The sequence below is a fragment of the Anopheles gambiae genome, chromosome 3 (genome assembly GCF_943734735.2).
Source record: "Anopheles gambiae chromosome 3, idAnoGambNW_F1_1, whole genome shotgun sequence".
Classification (NCBI taxonomy): Eukaryota; Metazoa; Arthropoda; class Insecta; order Diptera; family Culicidae; genus Anopheles; species Anopheles gambiae.
Window position 1 is genome coordinate 4,544,479 of NC_064602.1, and position 18,377 is coordinate 4,562,855.

At 45.5% G+C, this 18,377-nt stretch overlaps 1 protein-coding gene across 7 annotated transcripts in view; it reads right to left on the reverse strand.

The window, feature by feature from the left end:
- The window catches only part of LOC1277923 (voltage-dependent L-type calcium channel subunit beta-1), a 105,635-nt gene that overhangs the window by 50,395 nt on the left and 36,863 nt on the right, over window positions 1–18,377 (reverse strand). For all 7 annotated transcript variants that reach the window (XR_009766302.1, XR_009766304.1, XR_009766303.1 and 4 more), the window contains exon 3: window positions 10,007–10,042. Coding sequence is in view for 4 of the 7 variants with exons in the window: in XM_061659448.1 (XP_061515432.1) it covers window positions 10,007–10,042 (36 nt within the window). In the remaining 3 variants the exon portion in view is untranslated. The remainder of the gene's footprint in view (window positions 1–10,006; window positions 10,043–18,377) is intronic.

The window sequence follows — 18,377 nt, forward strand, 5'->3', positions numbered from 1 at the left end:
ACGGCGAACCGGAGATCGGGAGAAAAGAAGAGATGCAGAGTGGCAAACGACACACGACGATCTTCCCACTCGTTCCAGGGCGCGAATATAAAACAGGCCCCACGACGGCGGTGTATAACGCGCGAAAACGTCCCCATTCTCGGCCCCACGCTCGTAAAGGAGGGTGAAACGAACGAGCCAGGACGTGAAACAAGGATAATGGATTTTATCTGATGAAATAATTTCACTGACATCCAGACGGGTGTTCAAGGTCAGGGTGAGCGAAAAATGTATCGCATGACTCATGAAGGAGCTAGCGTCGGTACTGGTTTGCTCTTTGGTAGAGCGGAATGTCAGCGGAAGTATGTTTTAGTGGACGATAGCACGGTGGAATTAAAATATCAATTAAACAACAAAGCGCTTCCTCACATGCTTATGGAAAACGGTGTTGTATGTTTGTATTATGATTGGACCAGGAACTGTTCCATTTCCGGCTCGAGATTCATTGCACGTGTTTTCTCTAGCTGTATGTTTTATTCAAAACAAAGTTCAATTCCACCTCAAGCCATGCTGCAAACAAGAACAACCACTTCAAAGTATCAAACAAGAACAGAGCTTGGTGTACAGATTGAACTAGAAAAAAACAACAACACACACACACACACAACAACGATCAATTTAAGACCTCAAATCACATACACAAAGACAGGCGGATAAAGAGCAAAGAAAGTGATGCCCAGAATGCAGCCGACAGCGGATGCAAACCGTAGAGGTGCATCAAGCGGCATTCAAATCAAAGAGTACGAACGAACGAGAGCGCCTCCCGAAAAAAAACCGGAAGATAGTCTTAAAAGCAAGTGATTTATCTTTTGCGCCCGGATAGTGCGATGTCAGACGCATCGGATGCTGGGTGTTGGGTGGTGGGAAGTATGCGACGAGGGCGAGTGCCCACCCAAGGAAGTGGGAAATTATCTTCCACGAGCTTCCTTTCGGTTGAGTGTGCTTCCTCGTTTTGCGTGTCTTCAAAGTTCTGGGGCTCAACGTTGCAAAAGTGCAGCTCTGCATTTGAGCTGCAACCGGTTTGCAAGTTCTGGAGCCGGTTTTCTTGGTTTTTTGGCAAACCTGAGTCCCTCTCTGAGCCTTTTGGGATGGATAGATGGCTTTGCTCCATATAAATGCAGTGGTTTTTCAGTGTGTATGTGCCAGTCTGTTGCGATCCGCTTCCCTTACGGTTGATACCTTTGCCGAAGGCCAACACACTGACATACTGACTGACACTTCGCTCACGCTTGCACTCTTGTGGTCGGGAGATGATGCATCTCCCCACTTCCTGTACGCTGGCGAGCCGGCGAAGGAATGCACCACGGCATCACGGTGGAAAAGAAGAAGGAACACAAACACCAGCGAATCTCGTCACTGACGCAAACGATGATGAATCGACCGGAATGTGTGATGTTGATTCGGTTCCTTCGTCTTTGTTTTGCTTTGCTGCATACATTTCGCCCTCTTCTTTCGGTCTCCCAACGTCAGCCCAACACCGCCACCGTCTGCTCCCGATCTTCGTTATGTAACATTCGCAAACACAAGTTGTTCTCACTTTCTTCAATCGTGTCCTCGTTGCTGGGATGATTTATGCAACGACAGCACATGATTAGCGGCGTATGTACGGCGAGTACGCACACACACACACATTCAAAAGCGTCAAACGCTGCCGGCGGAACACAATTTTTGCAAAGGCGCAAAATAAATGAACGAATAAATATTGCCAGTACTTCTATCTCTGTTCTGTGTGATTTTGAAGCAAGTGAGAAAAAAATGTCACTACATCACCGTGTACCACCTGTCGGGAACGAATTTCGGGAGCTGTCTACCTCCTGGTGTCCGTCCCTACCCGGACAAGTGAGGCCGACAAGCGAACAGTTTAACAACAAATAATACTAATTATTTATTGCCTTTCGCATTGCTTTCGGGGTCGGCTTAAGGTTAGCCACGGAATTTCGCTCCCAGCTTCGCTCGCACGATCGATGATCGCTTCAAAGGATGATCCTGTGATGTGACGGTTAACATGGTCCGTAATTTAGGCCAAAAAAAAGTGTGCACGAAAAGTGTTGTGATAATCGCGCAACGCAAAGGGTGGCAAATGCTAATGACAGTCGAGGGGAATTCTTTCGATGGCAGCTAAACAGTACCGCCCTGCGAAATGGCTTAAGTGTGCGTACTTTATTCGCGCGAGTGAATAATTTACCCGTGGCAAGTATTTCTTCATATTTTTTGGGTACGAAATTCCGTTCCGTTTTGATCTTCTTAATGAGCTAACCCTTGAGAAGAGATGAAGTATAGTATATACAGCTGACTGAAACCACTTATACTAAAACATTTGTTTAATTTAACTTCTCTGTCACTAATCCTGACTGAAAATGTTTAAGATATTGGGAACATATTGAAGAAAAATTCATTTTTGTATTCATAAATACCTTGTATTTGGCTTTCTTTCTTTTAAAACACGTTCATTGTTAAGGATTATACGGTATGACATGTTTCTGTTTCACATGGGCTAATTTTTACTTGCCGTCAAGTGACCGTGGCTTTTCCCCTTCTTTCCTTAACCTCCCAGCTTTCCCCTTCGTTCCGTTCTAGCATCGATTGCAAGAATGTCTTACTTTGATCGATGGCACCGGTTAATCCCTCCCGCACGCAAACAACTACTCGCTCTCGAGGAGGTCGGTTGTGGTAGCACACCCACTCACCCAGCATCCCATCGTACGCCAGCGTCTCGGTACGGGCGTTTGAAATAGAATTATTTTTACCTTCTCCCGTTACCACTTCCATTACTATAAAACCAACCCGATGGAGGAAGTTTCTGAGCGCGAGAAAATGGACGCTTCCCTTTTTTTCTGCTGCCGCTGTTGCTGCTTGGTTTGAATTTTCAAGCAGGATTTATTCATGGACAGCGCACACTTAATGCTGTCTAGTTTTTCCAATTTAGATTGCCTTTTTTTCCACCACCCAGAAAACCATACGAGATGCACTCGGCAGACGCGGGTCTTCTCTCGTTCTGTTCTCCCGCTCCTCCCGGCTGTGATGCCGGCCAAAACAGCCAACACATCCACCAGACTGGGTGGAATCAAAACTGATGTAATCGAGGATCGCGTGTAATCGGGGGAAGGGGCCGGTGTGTGTGTGTATTCGAGAGTGTGTTTTGCTACTTAAGAAAACATAAACATTCGTCGATGGAACATGGCAAACGACGCGTTTGTTCGGTGTGATCTTGCTGGTGGGAGGGAAGGACGGGACAGTTGAGAAGAAGCGAGATGCTAAGAGTGCTAGCATTATAGCAGATTACTTCTTTCTCTCGCACATCCTCCCCACGATCAGATCCACCTTCAACCAGCAGCAATAATGCGCGCCTCGGGCCTTATGCACACGGAGTACAATTAATTATTTTTAATATCTACGTTGCGTTAATTTTAGATTTTTCATGTGACAGAAATTTGTTCCCACTTGCGCCACTTGCGGCTGGTGTCTTGCGGCTGGCGAGGTGCTGGCGCGTGCGTTTGCGTGGCGGGCGTACGGCGAAGTACCGTAGCCAGTACGCCTCCGGGCAACCAGATCCGGCCGGCTCAGCTGGTGCGCGTTGATGATATTTTGAATTTTCTTTCCCCCGCGCTTGGGTTGGGAACGGAGAAGAAGATGCTGTTGAAGGTTTTTTTTTATTGTGTTACTCCGCCAGGACATGGAAGACGCAACGCTGCGCTAATAAACGCGGAAAGAATGAAATTTTAAGAGGTTTTTCGGTATTTCGTGAGCATGTGCAAGTTTGAATGTTAAAAAAGAAGATGCTTTTTTGAAGCGGTTCTTCGGTTGTCTAATAGCACCCGTCCTGTCCCATTAAAACCGAGCGTGCGTGCTTAGTGTGTGCTGAGTGAAATGGCGCAAAGGCGTAATAAATTTTATTAATTACTCCCACGCGAATAAGTAAATCCAGTGCGTCAACTGTTTTATTTCGTGCGCCACTCGGGCCGGACCGGGCGAGCCAGAAACAGTTGGCAATTGATGACTTTTAAGCGAACGCGCTCGCTAGCATAATGCTCGATGTGCGCCGATGTGAATCATGCAATCCTTTGCGGAAAACACATCATTAAGGCACGAACGCTGCACTGAAAGTGTGTTGAAAAGCATGAATGGCTAGCCAACGCCCAGAGGCTGTGCACTTGTAGGGCTGTGCCTTTTTCTTTTATTTGCTCTTCCATGCAATTCTTTCCCGTCTGAATGTGCATCAGGCGCTGCTGCAAGCGAAGACAAGATGCATCTGTCTCGCGTTTCGTGGCAAGAGCTGCTGATGCACACGTGCCGTTCCGTGCCGTAAAAGGGGCTTGGGGAAAAAAGTGCACGAACGTGAAGGAAGCATAAGAAAATCCGAAAACGAACGCGCAACCGAACGAACGATGTTGGAATTTCCCAAAATTCTCAAGCCAGAAGATCATCGCGGGAAATACCGTAACCGGAAATAATTATGTGCTGCAGCATGATGTTCCAGTGCATCCGTGCGGACGGGCTCGAGCATGCATTCCTTCTTACCGTGTGCACACGTTGGCGCATGGTTGTGATTCATCCGGCAGGAATGGAGCGGCGACCCTGGGTGAAAGGGACACTTGGACTAGTGTTGCAATTTAATTCATGCTTTTTTTGTGCTGATTCATTCGGCCTGGGGCAGATAAAGTAATTCATGAGTAATTTCATCGTTGCAGGATGTAATGAAACACATTCACAAGTAAAAGTATGAGTCAGATACTCTCCTTAAGATACACCCAAGCCTTTGCCATGAATCTACAAAAAAGATATTATCGAACATAACCTCAATGCGATGTCGCAGCATGCAATTTTTGGCAGCTTCTGCGCCGAGACGGGGAACGATTTATGTGACGATTATTATAGAAATAATTCAACACCCCCAACAACTGACGGGACCATACACAACTTCCTGTCAAACAACGCACTGCGTCCACAATTCGTCGCACAAACTGTGAAGAAGCGCTGGCAGTCGTACACACTAACTGGGAGCGCTGGTGGTAGTGGAAGAATGTAATAAATAATTTTAATGAACGTTCTTACGTAAGCTCCCGAAACCTCGTGGAAACATTGTACAAGCAAACGCAAACGGCATGGGACTGTCTCTTTGTGAGGGAGAAAACCATCCACTGTGCGGTGGGAGAAAGGCGACGAGCAAAGGATTTAAAATCTTCATTCGTTGTGCTTTGACATCAATGATGCAGAGCCGATACTCCAGGCACATCGAATCGCCCATGGTACCGGCATGTTGTTTTTATTCCGCCGTTGAAACTCATAAGATGTGGATTAACTCTTTTTCCCGGGACCGTGGTACGAGCCGGGCTTAGAATATTTACTTTGCCGCCGGGGACTTCCCGTTTTTGGTGCTGTGCGGATTATGGGTGGAAAATGTGTTTCAAGGAAAGGCCCTGGCGGAAGACATTGAGCGAACAAATGGTGTGTTAAAGGGTACAATCGATTATTTGTGACAAGTTGGAATGAATGTTTGTACCCTGATTTGTACCAAAAAGGTGTGTCAGTGGATGATATAGGTCGATTTTGTAGATTGTAGTGGAAATATTTTACAAAATTAGTAAAATGTGATTGAACAAAATCGTTGCAACACAGGAAACTTCTTTCAAAGACAACACGACCGATTATTACCAACAGTGCGCTCAACACATCACAGAACATAAAACTCTCTCCACGGCCCGCGAGTGTGTTGGAGTGTCTAGAAAACATTGCAACAGCAATGATTGCGTGTGTGTGTGTGTGTGTGTGTGTGGATCCCGCATACGCAGCAAAAGGCCAAAAATAACAAGCCAACCCCCCCGCCCCAACCGAATTGATGGGGCGCGTCCGGAAAATTGTCACTTGCGATTGCCATCCAACCGTCCCGGGGGCAAGCAGGAACAACGGGAGACGGTTCCAATCTAATGCCCCGAGGGCAGCATATCCAGAGGAGCGTGTTGGCGAGTGCTGTTGCTGTTGCTGCGACCAACATTTTTATTGGCACCCGGTATGGAGCGAACTAGCGGCAAGCAACAACCGCGACACATTGCCCGTAAACTCAACGCAAACAACAAACTGTCTCCACTGTCTCTGTCCAAAAATAAAATGCAATAAAAGTGTGTATTTGCCTTGTGTATTTGCCGTGTGCTCCCGTTTCGTAGCGGCGCGGATCGTTCCCGTACGTCTGAGGATCGTTTATGATCACCGATGCACACACACAGCAGGGGCGAGCATTTCATTTCGATGTTCCGCGGACACGTGTGGGAGAGTGGTTGTAATTTTTGTGATGAAATTGTTGTGAAAATATTCTATCAAAACCTGAGCTAATGATTCAGATGAAATAACGTGCGGGATGAGTCTTTTTGCTGTACAAATCCGATGGAAATACGTTGACTCAATTCCGAGAAGTACCTCCGGGCAACATATTTCATTTAATTATAATTCTAACCTACGCCTTAGGGAAGAACAATAAATAAAGTTGCTTAGCACGCTAACATGAAGTAAGAGAGCAGAAGAGGATGAGAGAGAGAGAGCAAGAAAGGGCGCTAGCGAAGGAAGAAATGCAGAAAACATTATATTTAAAACAAAAATGGACGCTTCTAGAAATTGCAGAAAAGGGTTGCAAAAGAACACCAGCAAAACATAAGAAGGAAATACATAAGAACAAATCAAGCGTACGATTCGAAACAAAAAGAGGCAAGCCATAGGCACCGCTACTTCCTGTACCGGCGCGATGATAGCCTTGGGTACAGCAGCATATCAAATAAAGGGTCTCCACGTCTGTTCGTTTGCGCACTATTTCACACTAATTTGTAACTGGTCGATCGGTTGCTCGTTTTTGTGTGTGTCTTCTATCTCTTCCGCCGTTCAGTACGATTGTCGATTGCCCTCCCCGTTTAACGAAGCATTGTTTCGCTCGGTGAGCGTTCTAATTTGCAAAACAACGTGTATAGCGAGCCACCTATCAACGCGTCGTACTCCCGAGGGTAACGATAGCAACAAACAAACAAAAACATGGCTGCCCAAAAACAACACCAAACATTCCAGCCAGGCGTCCTGCAACGACCGTAGCAAAGAGGAGTCACATCATGATCATCGTGCCTATTGTGCTGGGTGCTGCTTCTCGAGTCGCTCCGAGGGACGGCCAAAAAAACAAAACAACGTTCTAGCCCTCGTCCACAATATGGCGCCCAAGCCGGTCAAGTCACGTGTGGAGTGTGAGAGGAAATCACCATTTCTCCAGGAACTCGAATCGCCAAAATCGGCGATCACCGCCCCTCGGCAAAACGGCGGCTCTTCTAACACAAACCTTCTAACGCAGCCGTTGCTCTCTATCTATCGTTCGAAAATGCAAAAAACCCGTTCCGTTCGCGCTCGATTCGGATCATCGATCTTGCCGATAATATGTGGGCCAGTCGGTTGTGCATGTGTGCGTACGCGTGTGTGCTTCCTTTGGCCCGTTTACCGTTATTTCTTATGCTCTAAAACCTGATCCCGAGTGAGGTTAGATTGTTCCTGGGATTTTGCAGCAATTTTCTTTACCGAATGTTGTAGGTTTTTGCTTGGCTTGGGTGGTGCAGTTTTTGGGTTTGATGACAAGATCTGGTTACGGCTTCCTTTGGGTAGCAGCAGATTGCGTGTACGATGTGGTTTGAGCAAAGATTGAACGGTCCAGAATAGTTTCAGTGGGTTCCACTTCTTTGCCTTTTGTTGTATGGTGTACAATAGCTCCAAATCCCTTTTAGAACTTTTGATGAAGGAAGCAAAAGTGGGATCGTTTCCGTGTTTTTTCGAATTCAATTCGATCAGATGAGCTCAGAGTCTTTATTGCGATAATTGTATCGACGGATCTATTCCCTTAGGGAAGTCCGAAGTTGAATTTATTATATATTGCCAAATTGCTTCTCGGTAAAACCATATAACACCTCGCAATTAGGCATATCGTGAGAAACTATGAGCTAGCCTTCTATGGGGAAAACCCAACATTTCCTTTCCGCAGCGTTATTCCTCAATTTCAAGATACCTCCTTATAAGCTCATAATAAAAACAATCTCCCATCAACAAACATGTATCGCACACCTTTCCGCATCGGTTGACAGTTTCGTTCGCGCTTTTCCTGTCCGTTTGTTTGTGGTTGGATGAACTTTTTCTCCCGCACCTAATACTCACACCCCGACCGTCCCGATGCTCCTGCTGCCAGGTAAATGGAGCGTCGCAGGGAAATTTTCACATTTGAACATCATTAGGCGTGGAGGAGTGGTTTTCGGAGCGCTCGGGAGTAGCACCCAGGTATATCAGCATGGGTAACTTTTTAGCACCCCCCTGACGAAAAAAAAATACCCCCAACCAGTGGAGAATGTTGACGGTTAGCCACAAAGTACGGGGTGGCGAGCGTGCACCGAAACCACCAAGCGCAACAGAAAGTTAAAACAACGGGGCGACGATCGACGACGAAAGACCAAAAAAAGGCAACGAAAAATACTCAAAGCAACATCAATCTTGCGCTCAAATCTAGATTTAATGACAAAAACTAATTACACTTTTCGGGCCTTCGTTGTGTGTGTGTGTGAGTGTATAGTGACAGAAGAGGGAGAAGGGTAACTAAGGAGGGAGTACTGCGCAACTTCGCAACGTAACCATCGCGCTTAGCGCAAACGCAATCGCACTCCGGCGCACGGTATCTAATTTCAACTTTCTTTGTTGATGTTGCTTATAGCGAGTGCTGCCTTTTCGTCTCACATCTCGTTTTGGCTCAGTTTTTGGGGTGTTTGAAATTTGAACTATTTTACGGGTTGGTCGAAAAGTTACTCGCCCTCTCTAAAATAAGACAAGGTTTATGAAAGTATTTTAAATGTCTTGAAGAAGTGATTTTGTTTTGAAAATACTAACTGTACTTCTTCACCAATCTCTCAGCTCATGTTTTTATATCCAACATACAAATTAAAAAAGTAAGATATGAGGGATAACTTTCCATCTCACCCACCCTCTGCACATGATCTTGCGATTGCGGAGCTGAGATACTTGAACGAAATCGCTTCGCTAGCGCTTCCCACTAAGTCCGTTCTTTGTTTTTGGTTGTGTTGTCCAACACAGTGCCCAAACGCAGGTGGGGGAAACGGCAATTGCGACCGGCCCGAGAGCAACGCCGGGCCGGAGAGTCTTACGCTCCGATAATAACAGCCGCCAGGGAAAAGTGATTAGCCACGAATATGATTATTATAATCATGCGTACATCGGGCATGAGCAGTTGATCGCACACGAAACGGCGGGGAGAGGTGTTGGAGAGTGGACAGCATTAGAGGACGGAATCATCGTACGTCTCGCCGTACGAAACAGTCACGCTTTCCGGTTCCGCGAGTGTCAAGTCGTTTCGTAAGCCCGCCCGAGCCCTTCGCTCGACCGTCTCTCGTGTTTTTTTTTCGGTTTTTTGGGGAGTTAATTTTTCGGAGGGTGTTCGGTGGTGCCGAGATTAGTCTTACGTACATACCTATGATTATAACAGCTCACTTCTTTTGGCCTGAGCTCGACGTTGGTTGTGTTTTGTGTTGCTGTTTTATTTTCACCCTTTCCCTACGCGCAGTGTAGACTTTGTTTTTCACTTGTGCGTGCGTTCGATCGATCGCAACGCAACGAAGCGAGAGTAAATTAACGATCTTGAGCTAAATAGACAAAAAAGTAGAGGAGCAACACCAACGTGCGGCAAGCCACGTCAGGCTTAATGAGGAAATGTAATGACAGTCATTTTTGCCGCCGTTGTTGAAGTGGGCCGGACAATTGTTGGATGGAATTTCGTCGGGGGAATCGTTTTCTTTTTTTCACGTGTGATAGATTTTATTATTACGAACGGAATGCCGCTAGTGTTTGGTTTGTGATGATGAAAGGATGTGATGGAGTGTTTACTATGAGGTGTCATACATGTGACGTGTCGGCAGGATGATGATAAATTGCGACTTAAAACAATACTTACTTTTGATGATATTAACGTTAGCGTCGGAGACGATTCCTGCAACGAGAAGAAACAAAGAATGATCTATTAGTTCAAGAAGAATGCAATAGAAATACACAACCATCGTTTGAATCAAACAGTATTAGCATTAAGGTTAAGTAAAGCAACTGTTCCGTTTCCAGATTGCCACCCACAGCGAAACCGAAAAAGGAGGAGCTCGGTTTCTTCTTTGTCCTTCGACGGCCCCTCCACCGAAAAGCCGTTCTCTTTTGCCAGTGCTGCAATTTGAAGTACGCTTGTGACGCACAGCCAAACGCACTGCTCTTATTATGTGTGCTAATTATTCAAATGGCTAATTACTCATACAATAAACGGTCGGTTGATTCGCGGGCGGATACGATTTGCTGTTTGTTTGCTTTCGGTCGATGGAAGCGGGACAGATTCTCACGGGCGCGCCTGCGAATGGGTAAATGAGCCCCGAAAAGTGCGGCAATGCGTTCACTTCCTATCGTAATTGTTTATTTGGAGCCCTCGAGCAAAAACCAAACAAAAAATCCAGACAATAGTATGTATCGTGAACTTGAACTTAAGCAGCATTGCTTTTGGTGAACAAAGACGAACGAAAACGGAAAGAATCTTACCAATGGACCAGACGAGCAAGAATGAATCAAGGGAAGTGCTAACGATGGATGAATAAATGCGCTTTTTGTGAGGGTTTTGATTAAATTCCGTGAAATCATTCTGCCATTGAAAACAGCAGATAAGCTCAAATTGTTACACGTAAAATTAAGTGATTTATCCCATTACGTTTAAGAGAACGACATAAAAAGCTGGCATTTTGAGGAAACTAAACACTTCCGAAACGGGCACAGACGGTCTCAGTACTATAAGAATAACAATTTCATTACCCTTCCCTTCCCCAACTTCCCGTATTGCGCATCGCACTCGGAAAGATAAACTAGTTGTTTCGGTTTGCTACCACGTTGGCAGAGCGTACAGCAGTTTATGAAACACATAAAACCGTACGAAATAAGACACGTAATGAACCGACAAACGAAGGCGGAAGAAGAGCAAAAAAACGTTAAAAAGCATCATGTTTAAACAGTAAAACGACAACCGAAACGTCACCCATGCGCATCGAGCATAGGCCACAGACGTGGACCCGGTGCCCGGTGGCCGGCAGTAAAAGACTCGGTGCTGCTGCACTTGGGTGACATTTATGAGCATTTTTAAGCGATCGAAGCGACGAAGACGCCACAACGACGCGTACGACGTGTGACAGAGGCATGTTTATGTTTTGTGGCAGCGTTCTAGGACGGCACTCTGCTGATAGCACGAGGGTGATAGGTAATTAAGACAGTACGAGGTGTGAATGGTGATAGTGAAGTATGAGCGACTTTTATATTTTAAGGCTCGGTACATTACGCTTCTTTTGGATAATACTTTATTAGGAAATTCTCAACGTTTTCCCCATCGAATATGGCTACCTTTGTTATTATCATCCATCCTTTTTTTTAGAAAGGATAACACGAGCACTAAGCAACTGTACATGTTCACCCTCCCCTTCACGGTACGTCTGCGGAACTAAGAATTCATTAAGATTCCACCAGGAATTCCCACATTCCAATGTTATTTCGAAATTGAACATGCTGAATGAATCGATACGATCAAAACGGCAAATTGAGAATCGCATGCCTGTAATGTTGAGCAAAAATATCCTCTTCCACTCGCAAGAGCAAGAATGAAAAAAAAAACCCTCAAACCCCAAACTCCCAAAATCAAACGCAAACTTACGCGCTTAAATTATGCATACGGATGAAGGTTGGGACTTGCGAAACGCCAAAGACTGTACACACACACACATACGATCGATTTAAAATCAGACTTAGATGGGTTTTCTTTACGTGTGCAAGTTGCGATTGAATTTGAAACCTTACTAACAACAACAACACAGTATAAAAAAGAGCCCCCGCAAGCCCAAACTTTTGTATGCCTTTTTGCAAAGCGCAAAAACACACTGTCCTTCAATCAATGGTCCGAGCGGGCCGCAAAAATTGTGAACCGAAACCCGATTCAGAGAGCCACCCAACACTTGACGGGAAGCAGGAGCACGCTCATAAGGGCACGTGAAGAGAGCGAGGAGGAGGAGGAGGAGAAGGAGGCAACACATAACCTTAAGAATCGGTGGAACGAAAATGAAAAGGTTCAAAATGGAAAATTGAATTTAGATTGCTTCATATAGAGCGCATGATATCGCAATCGCTTCATCGAGACGTGCGGCAAACGGTGCTGCCTCGGGTTTCGATTCGGGTTTTATGTAGGGCATATTTTCCCCTGACCTCCTCTCTGTGCTTGGCCATTACCGGGCTAAGTTGCGTGTCCCCTTGCGAGAGTATCCTGGAAGATGAAACTATTTTTGCTGGAGGAAAAAAATAATCCTCGGCTCCATTGCAACTGGAGCTGGAATGCGATACAAAGTCGCAGAAAGGGATAGTCGGTTGCGGTTATCTTACTCATTGGCAACTAATGAATCATTCCAAGCAGTGGAACTCTTCTTCTGACTCATAGCGATTGGACAACACGTTTCAATGCTTCAGGTAGATAAGTTTCTTATTATATCAACTGCTAACGTTCATGCTTATTAAATGAGCATTATTTTAATAATGACGCTGTATTTAATGTTCTTTTGTTTTCCAGCACGTTCAAGGTGCACGTCCTGTGGTGTATGCGCAAACTGTGCAAAGGTAACCCAGGAAGCTGAATTGTGCAAAAGACCCAAAACTTGAATGCCGGCCAACAACCCACAGCTTAGACCGGCCAGTCAGCACAACTACTCGTACGTGAGGAAGAACATGTGGATGGCAACTCATAATTGATGATCGTAAGCAGTGCCAAGCGAAGAAGAAAAAAAAGGACCGCGCAACAACCGATCGACATCTTTAGCCGAGACCCTATCCCAAAAGGCAAGAAGGACATGCGGCAAACGGCAACAGACTTTCGAAGGCTGGGTGGTGGAATGAATGGCAAAACAACAACTACGTACATGTCAGTACGCTTAAAGCGTTGGTCACCGTTGCTAGGCTACGGTGGCTGTAAAAAGGAGCAACAAAAAGTCTTAAAGCGACCTCAAAAACTCAACCTCTCGACGAAAGGATCCCGAAAGCGGTCCGGTTGCATTTGATGACGCCTCGGACGCCGGTAGGTTACGCCGATAAATTGAACTAATTCCTGGAACTATGAAATGACCGTGCGAATAGTTACCGTTCGGAAACGGTTGGATTTCGAAGTTGGTGAGCAAATATCGCGGAACCGTCGTGCGTAGCAAGTGGCTACTCTTTACCTGCGCCCGTGGAACACAATGATAAAAGAAAGAGAGGAATAATAATTCGCTGCTAAATGTGCGATGTATGTAGCTTGTAACGATCAGATTTAAGGTTCAAAACAAGAAATAAATGTTATCTAACATCGACAATCTTAAACCATTGCGGAAGTCAAGTAATCACGCTACACAGTAATCACACTACACAAGCACGAGTATTACCTGAACATCACTGCGTTCCTCAATTGCTTTGCAATAATTATTTCAATTGTTTTCGCCCACCACCTAATAACGCTCGGTTCACCGTCAACAAATCTTCCCATTGAGGCCAATTTTCTGTGAGGCCAACCGTGCAGGGTTCAAAGTTCTCAAACGCAAGCCTCCAGCAGCAAAATAGGCTCTAATTCACGTCACGGTCAGCAAAGAATCCCGTTTTTGTTCTTCCATCCAGAGGGTGGATAAATGAAGATTCCCAAACTATCTCACCACATGGAGAGAGAGAGAGAGAGAGAGGAAAAAAACGCCTCAACTTTTCATAAATGCCCCAGCGGGGTAAAGGAACAAACAAAAAACATGATATTCAAAACATATTCAGCCACAGGTTCACTTGCAGCCAAGCAGGCAGGCAATTACGCGCAGCGAGTGGGTAGCGCCACCCTCCCCAGGGGAGTAGGAGGGAAAAGCTCAACTGCACCGTTTATCATGGGTTAAATGGTTTGATTAATCAAATTATTTTTCCGCTCCGTCAGGAACCGTTTGAGAATCACGTGTTTCGTTTGCTCGCTCTCTCTATTCTTCATAAGAACATTTCGTTGCGCCTGTCGTGTACGTTCTGCATGAAACGCGACGAGCACGGGAGAGAGAAAGAGAGAACCGTTGATCATAGTTGGTGCTGATTGAAACGATCATGAAACAGACAGGCATCTCCGTTCGATCCGGGAGGATGTTTGCAATGCTCGCGAACACCCCGAAAAAACTAAAACAAGATTAGATACGGAAAATCGTGCGCTTTTCTTCCCTTTTCCCTTGCTCAAAAAGAATGGTTAGAAAAAGACTGTGAATAAAAGATTCACATCACCCACCGCGTCTCCTTCCTTTCTGACCCTGCAACGGGCATAAATTATGCTGATCAATCTCCCCGGAGCGAACTGCCAACAATGGAATCGGTGGGGTGGCAATGAGCCTTTCTCGCAGTACGAAACAGTACAGAAAACCAATAGCCTCGGACCCGGTGTGTGTGTGTGTGTGAGTTGAACGGGGGGCCACCGGCAGTCGTGGCCAAGGGTGTTTATGGAGTAATTATTAAATTGTTTACCCGAACAATACAGCCGGAATCGATTTTTTGGGCAGGAAGTATTTTCCTGCCTTCTGCAACCTTCTCGCTTCTCTTTAAAGCTGGAGCATTGGTTCGTGCGAGTTCTCACAGTGCCGGATGAATGGTACACAGCGAGAGAAAAAGAAGAAGCCGAGAAACTTATACACACAACTTTTCCCATTTCAATTGCTCGGTGTGCGTTCGATTATCGTTTATTTTATGATTACACACCTCTCGCACCGGGTGGTTGTTAATTTGTTTACGTTTTTGCTTCCTCGCTCCCGCATGCAGGCTGAGGGTATGTGTGGGTAGACGTTGTTTTTTTCTTTATTTCAAGGGTGGTTGGCTCATCCACCGTTCTAAGTAGCTAGCTCCTAATGAGATAAGCATGGGGAAAAGACGAAACGAAATATGTTTGCAATTCTCAGCCAGCGCCAGGAAAATAAGGAAAGAATTGCAATTGAGGCTTTGTTTCCTATTTTTGTAGGAACACATTTTTTCCTGTTTCTCTCTCTCTCTCCTCACTCTGCCTTGTGTTTCAATCACACTCGTTGCTCGATCATTTCTTTCGACTTTTTTTTTGCAATGTGAAACATTGTTGCGATCAAATTTGTTCCATTTTCCTTCCCCTCCTTTCCACCCGGGGAAGGTTTTCCACTCATTTCACAGACAGAGTTTCAATTTCCCGTGCCGTAACTCTCGTGCCCGAGACTGCAGGCGCCAAGGAAGTTGTGGCGTTGGTTATGATTTTTCCACTGAATGCAATTTATTTTAATCGATTTCTGTTTAATCGTTTGCGTTTGGTATCGATGGAGCCGAGAAAAAAATGGCAAGCAATCAACCAGCAATAGCTGAATGAATGGAAATTGCTTCGCTGGTGCGATTTATCATGTTAAGCAGGGCGTTTTCTCTGTTTGCTTTTATAGTGATTCAAGCTGCAGGCATTTGACTTACGAACCAAGTGACGTGCTTTGAGAGTAAATACCTGTTTCAAGACACATTCTCTGAAGGTTTCCCTTGTTCTCACACGATCTGTGTGTAATAAATTCTAAGCATCACCATCGCCGCACACCTAATGGTACAACACACAATGCTTCCCGGAGGAAACTGCTGCGTAAGTAAACTGATTGCGACTGCGTCACGTACGACATTTTATGGCCCCCTCGAATGCATCTAGCACCACGTGTGCACCTTGTGCACTTTGCTGCTCGCATGGTGCGCTCTCCGGAACGATGAAAAATCTAATTTCAATACGATGGCCAGCTACCTACGTCACTTTATTGGGGGCGATGCGTGCAGTGCAACAAACCGTCTTTGAAGAAGAATCTAGTTCCATTTTCGGGGAGGTTAAAAATAACTCCCAAAAACACACACACGCACACATCGAGCACGTAAGAGGGGTGACAGCGTATTGGCAGCGTAAGGGACAGGTTTTTGAAAATAAAAACCTGCTCGTTGTTCTTCTTGTCTTGAGTGTGCATTGCAATTGAGAACCATTCCTGCTTCTTGATATTTTTAAAATGAGATTGGTATAAATTTACTTATTTCACAAAACTCGAAATGCAAGACACCAAACAAACAAAGACAATGTTTGTCAACTATCGTTAGAAGTACTTCCTGTTCTTGAGCACCATTTCTTGCCAAATCCACAAAGCTATTTCGGCAAACATGAGATACTGTCCCTTTGCGATCGTCATAATCGATACGAAAAGAAAGCAAAAGCATACGCCCAGCCTTGCCCAGTCCTTTTACCACTAAAGCACTGTTTGCATAAAATGTTTGGCCAATGTTAAAAGGTGCATCCTTGGTGTGTCCTTTCCACAGATCAAACAGCATCGAAGGTGGGCCGAACGACCACAACGGCAAAAAGGAACAAAGGGAACAAAGAGAACAGCAGTGCACTTGCCACTCATCGCTGTCATTAAACATCGATAAGCAGACGCGGCGGTGCATCTTCGACCAAGGGGTGCACATCCTACAAGGAAAGTCTTTCACTTCAACACCGATAGACGATCTGGTCGGTCGGCACATCGGGAGACCTTTATTTCCCAAGCGGGCCTTCTTCATTCCAAGCTAAAATGATTTATTTTCTTTCCGGTTGATTGCTATCCGTTCCGACCCGACCAAGAAGGTTCATGTATCGCTGAACACCCCCAGGAAAAACAATATTCTGCGGCAAAACCCCGCAAGTAAATACGCACATCACCCACGCCAAAAAAAAAAGCCCCGACCCGAGAAAGTGAAGATCCTTTTCGTTCATTTGCTCTTCGTTCTTATTTTTGGTACATGCGTCTTCCCCCGCATGTGTCGGCGTTGCGCTTTGGTGCACATTTTGTGTCCGCTGCTCTTTGTCTCTTCGCAGCAAATGCACTCTCGCATCTGCATGCACTTGTACTTGCACAGTAACGGTGGGACCATCATCATCACCGCCGCTGCTGCCGCACTGTTGTATTTCCCGGTGCCGGCGTTTTAATGACCGCAATTCGTCACATGCTCAACAGGCTCAACGGCGTTGCGCGGTGGGATTTGAAATCTGGCAGCGGTCGTGCCGAGGGGTTTTATCTTTCGATTTCGGATGCATGCGTCGGACGCGTCTTGACAGTGACACAGTCAGAAGTGAGAAGTAAGGAAATAGCGTTGCACGCTGCCTACGTTCGCGCGTTCGGGACTGTCGAGGGAGTCGTTAGGTTTTTGGGGAAAAAACTCATTAAAATCAGCCAACTGAAGTGCGGTGCGGATTTAAGTGTCGAGCGCGTCTTCGCTCGCTTGAAATATGTGGTGCAAGCGTACATTACATACGCGCGTGGGGCGTGAGTGTGTTAGATTTGGAGTAACTGAAGCCGTAAAAGTGACGCAGGGAAGGGAAAAATAAAACCTTTTTTTTTTCAAACCGTAATAATTTCCACAGCTAGATGAATAAACAAAGATGCATTAAGGACAGTGTTGTTTTGCAAATGATAGTAAGGGAATTTCAATAAGCTAAAAATCTGTTGAAAATGTCTAAAACACGATACAAATACATAATTGACGTATTTATTGCTCTTTACAAAATATAAAATATATGTCTAAAGGACAAAAAACCATTTTTTTTTCTTCGACCACACCTAAACCGTTTCCTCGGGTTGCTTTAGGTTTGTAGTTGTGTAAACACTCCGCGTTTGGCACATTTCCAAAATGCACCGAGCTGTGACGGAATCGTGCTAACGTTCGTAATGACCAACGATAAATTCACATTATTACACACGGCCCAAAATGAGATCGTAAAACATTTAGCATACCTATCCAGTGTGTCAACCCGTCTCTTTCTCGTGCACTCTCGCTTGACAAAAGAAGCGGGGGTTTAACCATCGACCATTTTCCGAATGCAAACGAACGCACAACGCCTCTACAACAATGAAGCTCCTTTCTTTCTATTACATTCTATTCCACCGGACGGACGACCCCAGGTTCGTTGCTTACACCCCAGCGCAAGTCTTTCGTTTTCGTCAAACCAAAGGAAGAAAGCCCAATTAGCATCGCGTGGATACGATCGCGGACTGCGCGGGGACCCGTGCTCGTGACAACCGTCGTATGTGGGAGGGTGCAAATTTGTCAAAACGCGGCGTTTCACTCAGCGGAAGGAAAAGAAATGTGGTCCCGAAAAGCCAGTGAGCCCATTTAAATCAATTATCCCGATTTGAATGCGAGGTTCAACCTTTTTGTCGTATGAATCTTGCAGCACAGTTAATAATGTAGCTTTTTTCGGAGAGCATAATAAT